At 29.8% G+C, this 6,990-nt stretch overlaps 1 protein-coding gene across 1 annotated transcript; it reads left to right on the top strand.

Annotated features, from left to right (window-relative positions):
- The first annotated feature begins 2,562 nt into the window (after window positions 1–2,562).
- Window positions 2,563–4,079, top strand: LOC123272230. The gene is made up of 3 exons (XM_044738930.1): window positions 2,563–2,652; window positions 2,715–3,207; window positions 3,301–4,079. The coding sequence occupies exons 1-3, from the start codon at window positions 2,563–2,565 to the stop codon at window positions 4,077–4,079; spliced, it is 1,362 nt and encodes a 453-aa protein (XP_044594865.1).
- Window positions 4,080–6,990: the final 2,911 nt, after the last annotated feature.

The raw sequence follows: 6,990 nt of genomic DNA, 5'->3' as shown, positions 1-6,990 counted from the left end.
GCTCACTAAGTCTTCTAGTTCTTTATAAAAATATGAACGACTTAGAGAGTTATTGATTTTTCGATCAATTTTTAAAATGAAATTAATAATATTTTTTATAAATTAGAGACTGGTCAGCTCAGCTGTTTTCGACAAATCTTGTTTACCGTCGTTGAAAAAAAAAATTTCGAGAAGGAAACATTCAAAGTTTTTGGCCTCAGTCCTATCAAAATGTAACATGCTTTAAGACAGCTTTACAAATGTGCGTATAGTTCTAATGATACTTGTCTTTTCGTAAATAAATTTTCGGAGAATACATATATACTTAGATGAATGTACATTATGAAAATAATATTTGACAAATATTACACTTCTAAAATATCTGAGTGCGGACCATCCTTTTCATTGAAGAAAAATGTATTAATTTTGAAAAATTTCAAGAAGTGTGAATGTTATAAAGTTCAGTAATTGTAATTGCCCAGTAGTCACTTAAATTTAGACTTTATACAGCCTATTACACGAAAGTCTCTTTGCTTTTTATAATCGATAAACAATGCGTTTCCCTTCGTTCAAGAATATTTTTTTTTCACACCCGCTTACACCGAGCAAAGTCCCCAAGAGCTTATGTATGCAAGTTTGCAAACACGCAAAGCACTTGAATATGAATACGCAGCTGCGGAAAAAAATACGTGGTATCCTGACAAGTGAACACGTATCCTTAATGATTAGCAATGCATATCATCGAAACAACTACTCGATGCGTCAGTCATAAGGGATAATTCCTAGAGAGCAAACGTTATGGAAAATATCAAATTCTGTCCCGAGTCAAAATTCGAGTTCCGTTTTGACCGTAAAAATGTGCCAACTCTTTGAAGTCTAATATTACGCTGAAAATCGAGTCTGTTTTGACCGTACAAGACGGTATCGGAGAATAAGTACGATTAAAACAGGCGTACGCAGTTCCAGGAGTATAATATTATCATTATAAATATTATTACTATATTTGTCATCTTGTTGATTATTATTATTTCTCTTGCCATCTTGTAGTTCTTAGGCGCGAAAATTCAAATTAATAAAAAACATGAAAAGTTGACATTTAAAAATTAAAAATTAAATCATAATAATAATAATAATCTCAGAGAAGGGTTTTTTTTTCAAAAATTTGAATTTTGGAAAAAAAATATTATTCTTTTCTAAATTCAGCTTAGTTCACATATTTTCACTGCAAAAAGTTTTAAAATATATAAGAATCGGAGGTAATTGTTTAATTTCACGTTTTTTAAAAGTAATTAATTTTTTGATATTTTTTCATAGTTTTTTTTTAATCCAACAATTGACGTTATTCATATTTTTTTTTATTCTAAAATTGAAATTTTTCAAAAAATTAAAAAAAAATTTTCTATTTTAGATTTACTCTGATAAAAAAAAAATATTTTACAAGTAGAAAAAAAAAAATGTTTTAAATTATCAATTTTTTGATATTTTGCTAAAACTTTTTTTTAACCCAAAATTTGAAATTTTTCATAATTTGATTTTAGTTAAAAAATTGACATGTTTCATAATTTTTCTTATCCCAAAATTAACATTTTTGAAAAATTTTTCTATTTTAGATTTATTCTAAAAAAAAAAAAATATATCTATTAAGTAGAAAATAATCTAATCATGTCGATTTCACACCCCGTGAAAATAAGCAATTACCGAATCTTACAATTTAAAATAGAAGTATAAGATAAGTAATTGTGAATGGGAAACTAAATTTCAATTTTGAATGTCTATAAATATAATTATTATTATTCATTTAATTTCTCCGTAAAGTTCTTTATCAGATTCCACTCAGAACTTAGTCATTTCAAGACGCATCATTTAAAAAGTTTATGAGACTACTGAGATTCGCCTTGTACCAATCGGCCGTGTAGCGATACAGGTAGCGCGTAAGTCTTGGCGAGCGATAGGTTCCGAGTTCGGTTCTCGGTTAGGGCAAAGCGATTTTTATTTACTTTTTTATTTACTCCTATCTCCTTACTCCTTAATCTGTACAAACTGGACAATAAATAACCCCTGTTCATAAAAAAAAACTCCCAAATTTGGGAAATCATTCATTTTTGTTTTTTTTTATTACAAAATTAATTTATATATTTTTTTGTGTTCATAAACGATTTTGATAGTAGTAATTGTAATAATTGTTAATTACAAATTTTTAAGTTAATGACAATTTTTATTAATTACTACTACTTATTTTTTATAACAATAATAATTATTATTCATAATAATAATTATTATTATTGCAGTGATTAAAAAAAAAAAAAAAATAAATAAATGGGATTTCAGTTGGATTTGAACCCGGACCCCTAAGAATTTTAAAATTTAATTTAATATTTATTATTATTATTATCATTATTTCAAGCCTGGTTTGACCGTAATCGTGGTAGAATGGGACAAAACTCCACCAGTTACGGTGAAACCAGGCTCAGTTTAAATGAGCTATCAATACAGCGCCAAGTCTGTTTTAACCGTAAAATTGAGATGGGAAAAAATTACGGTTAAAACGGAACTCGAATTTCGACTCGGGGTGTGACAACTATTATGTTATGTTTGTTTATTTGTAGTGTGGTCCACTGCAATGAAAAGATTAGTGTCTCAAGAAATGTTCCTCCAGATTTACATATTCATACGGTAATTTATTTTAAGTAATTAATAAAAATAGTAATTTTTTATCGATTTTTTTTTTTAAACAGAAGCAGTTGCTCGAAATGTGCTTTGCGGATGATTTGAAGCCAGTGGCTGTTACTATCGATCTGATTGATGTCGTGTATGAAATCTTAAGAAACGAAACTGCTGAACCATCGATAATTGTTATAGATAATCACTTTTTATCGAAAGCCATCAAGGAATACTATCCACGGCATCCATCTTTTCTTCTATCTGGTGAATCGTTCAATGCACTGGTGAAAATTTTTCGTGAGATAAAATCAGCGAAAATTTGGAACCCAAAGTCGCTGTTCGTCATTGTTGGAACACACTTTCAGGATTCGATAGCCGTGTTAAAGTTATTATGGAGGATAGAAGCTATTTCATCATTTTTCGTTTGTCAATATGAGATCAACAACAAAACGCTGATCCTTACCTTTAACCCTTTTTCACATTACGCTCCAGAGCCTTGGCAACAGGTGGAAATTGATGATGATTCAAAAGATAGATGGACGATCTTCGATCAATTTTTCGTGAATAGTTTAGGATATTTACATTTTTTTGAGGTTTTAATTTAACATCTTTACCTTTCATTTAACATCTTTCGATTTACCTTTCTATTTGTATGCGCAGATGCAGAGATTTGTGAGAGCATCAAGTTCGACAAGTCAGTACGGTTGGACAGATTTCCAATAAAAAGTCAACACTTTAATTTTCTAAGAAATTATGTTTTAATCGGTAAGCTCCCAAATTTTAAACATTGGCCATCAGTTTATAAAGATTTGTTTGAAACTTTGCATTCCGTAACAGACAGTACACCAGAATCGTATATAAGTGATGATATATATGATCGATCAATAGAACCTGGTAAAAATGATTTGAGTGCACGCTCTATCCCGTTGAAATTTATCCCCGTAGAGTATACTGATGTTATGGCTTTTTACGATCAAGAAGGTTACGTGATTTTAACGCGAAAACTAATTACCGTTCCGGTAATTGATGAAATCGTAGATGATTATTTTAATATTTGGACAGCTACTATGTCGGGTTTCATTTTGACGATGATTCTAGTTGTTATTTATGTAAATAACCATCATCATCTCTGCGAGACGCTCTCAGATATGTTGTCGTTGATGTTAGACATGGATTTAATGGTCCCGATCAACCTACTATCAATGCAACTATCCTTTTTTTTTGCAACTGTGTTTATGTTGATTTTTAATCCCGCGTTGCAGGGTCATTTGTCATCTGCTCTCGCGGAGCCGGCACATCAACAAGTCGATACCCTAGAACAGTTGCGCGAAAACGAATTTCATGTACACTATGATTATATAATTGATGAAGAAATAATAATGACAAGACTATGGTCGAATACTTCGGATAAGAAATATTTACACCTATGTGTAATATAGAGGAGGAGTTTGATTATCTTGATTGCGAACGAATTCTTTTAAAAAATGCCTCAACTGCTTGTGTTATAAATTCTTTTTATCTTAATCTTGAAAAAATTCATCTTGAAAAATACATTTATCTAAATACTCGTATTTTAACGACTATGAAGTATTCTTAAGCAGAAAAAAATGGCCACTCAAAGATAAATTCGATAAAGTTACGATGAATTTTGTCGAGACCGGGCACGCGGATTATCACCGAAAAAAATCTCTTTTCAAGCGAATGTTACAGAAAAAGGAGATAATTGATAGAATCAAAGCAGCAGAACAATATGAACAATTAGACTTCGGGTATTTCGAATATGACTATCTTATAATCCCTTTAAGGTCTTTTTGGACAATCCTGGTGCTGATTATTGAAATAATGATCAAGAAATTCCAGACTTGGAACGAAAAACGACGCCAAAAATCAAAGTCCCAAAAATCGCAAGTTCGCCGGCGGATTGCAGACTTAATTAGACGAATGGCTAGCTGCTGTCGTTCACGCAGGACGCCGTGTAAAAATCACGTGAAATGTATGTCACTCCATTAATTTATTGATTGAACTCAGTAATTACTCTTACAAGTATCGGTGGGATAATTTACTATGAATCTTCAAATTCAACGAATGAATTATTTTTTAATTAGAAATCTTTGATGTCGTTTCCTTTGTTTATAGTCAAATAACTCTTAACTCTCGCGACTTTGATAAACGCCTTTAAGTGTGTGACTTTATCAAATAAATAAAGTCGAAAATTGAATTAATTAATTTTGCGTGAAATTTAAACAAATATACATTTAGATGAAAAATTTTATACTTAAAAATTATAAATAATTTTTTTTTTATTAATACACCGAAAAAAGCAAAATTGAAAATTTACAGTATAAAATGTAAAATCGGCCCCGTCGTAATCTAAACTAGAAAAATTACAGATTGAAATAACATTCTTCTAAATTCATATATATATATTAGGGTGTGCCAAAATGTAACTCCCGTGGAGAACCTTTTAAAATTGGAATTTTTAGTTCCGCTTTTAACAGGGGCTGCGTTTGGGCATTTCCTGATATATATGACAGCGCTCCAGGCCTTTTTCACTCACATTCCACATCCTTATACACTTCCAATAAGTTAGTAATTTTTTTTCTACACTAGAAATTCTCTAGAAATTATTCACATGGCAAAACAACGTTTGCCGGGTCAGCTAGTATATATATATATATATATATATATATATATATGCTATATATATATACATATATATATATATATATATATATGCTATATATATATATATATGGGGTATTCCATGCCAAATCGACCACTTTTGAACCTTACCCCTTTAGATTTCGCTGAAAATTTTTACCTTTTTCTACTCGATGAAAGACGTTTTCAGAATTTTTCAAATTTTTTATCCAACCCAAAAAGTTATGAAGCTTTCAAAAAAAATGGCTCTTTTATTTTCAAATAGCCATAACTCTCTCAAAAATTGACCTTTCGGGACGTTTTTTTCAAAATTTTTGTTTTAATTGAATTTTTCGAAAAATAAATAAAAAATTTAACATGATCGCTTCTATGAAATAATCGCGTTTTTTTGTATAAAATCGTTATTTTTCGAAGTTCGTCATTCTCAATTTTTTTTTTTTTTTTTCAAAAAAAACTTCAATCAATTCTACAATTATCCCCGTGTATCCCAGAGTGGGCCGATTTTTTTCTATTTTTTATTTAGTTGAAAAAAAAATTTTCAACATTTTAAAATGCAGAAATTTTTTTTTTTCATAAATATTATTTATATAACATAATTAATGTAATTATATGATTTTAAGGTATTATATTCTCTATATATTGTCCAAATTTACCATTATAATTACTAGGATTAATGATTGATGCAGTTAACATTTAATGACTCAAAAATAATGCAACAAATTATTTATTAATTTCTTCTTTGGCGTTTAAATATTTTACAAATTCTGTATTCATTCGAGTTAGAAAAGTTTTTAACGCACAAACAACCATTTTGTCGGGAATTACACAGTGTAGTTGTTGAGTTCCTACAATTGGTTTTGTTTTCAAAAATCGTTCATTTAAATCATCAACTGCTGTATTATAATCCTCTTCTGGTGAAAAGTTGACGATAATATTTGGCAAGTTGTCCGAATCAGAAGTCCATTCAAAAAGTCCTACAGGTGTCGTTATTTGTTTATCAACCGCGAGTTGGAGACTTGCTCTTGCTGCAAGTCGTTTGAGGATACCACCAATACCATCACACGGGCCTTTGCCATGGGCAGTCGCAAAAAAATGCCATTCAGCAGGAATATCAAAATCATCTTCATGATAATATAAATTCACAAAGTTTTTAAAGTTTTTAAATTGTTGAGGAGCCCCATCAGAAAAATAATAAATCTTGTTACAACGTTCAGGAAGACTTTTTACATAATCAGTAATTATTTTGATGAAAACATGAACAGCAACAGCATCGTGATTTTTACACCGGCTGCGTTGTTTACTTGATGCCATTATGTGGAGATCAAATTATCTCAATAAATGTAGATTGGTACAATCAAAATAATAAACACCCTCAAAAAGAATAGATCAGGAAAATGTTCATAAACTAGAGATTTTTTTTACTTAACAAACGTAATGGCAAAAATATTTTATTCAACTCTATGAAGCACAAAAGATTTATAGGTTATGTTTTAGATCTCAATATAAAAGAGCCGTATATATTTTATAAATTAGAACATACTCTAGTAAACTGGCTGTAGGTAAGTCTGTAATTATCATGCCCTAGGTTATCGATCGTATTGACGTATTAAAATTTGAATCTTAATCGTTGTAATGGTAAATTTGGACAATATATAGAGAATATAATACCTTAAAATCATATAATTACAT

The sequence above is a fragment of the Cotesia glomerata genome, linkage group LG9 (genome assembly GCF_020080835.1).
Source record: "Cotesia glomerata isolate CgM1 linkage group LG9, MPM_Cglom_v2.3, whole genome shotgun sequence".
NCBI classification, from domain to species: Eukaryota; Metazoa; Arthropoda; class Insecta; order Hymenoptera; family Braconidae; genus Cotesia; species Cotesia glomerata.
This window is presented reverse-complemented; position numbering and strand designations above follow the sequence as displayed.

Excerpts from the sequence above, each read along its gene's own strand:
- LOC123272230 (XM_044738930.1), top strand. The coding sequence starts at position 2,563 with ATGTTATGTTTGTTTATTTGTAGTGTGGTCCACTGCAATGAAAAGATT. Across the intron at positions 2,653-2,714 it reads CAGATTTACATATTCATACG|AAGCAGTTGCTCGAAATGTG; the intron begins GTAATTTATTTT and ends TTTTTTAAACAG. Across the intron at positions 3,208-3,300 it reads CGATCAATTTTTCGTGAATA|ATGCAGAGATTTGTGAGAGC; the intron begins GTTTAGGATATT and ends TTGTATGCGCAG.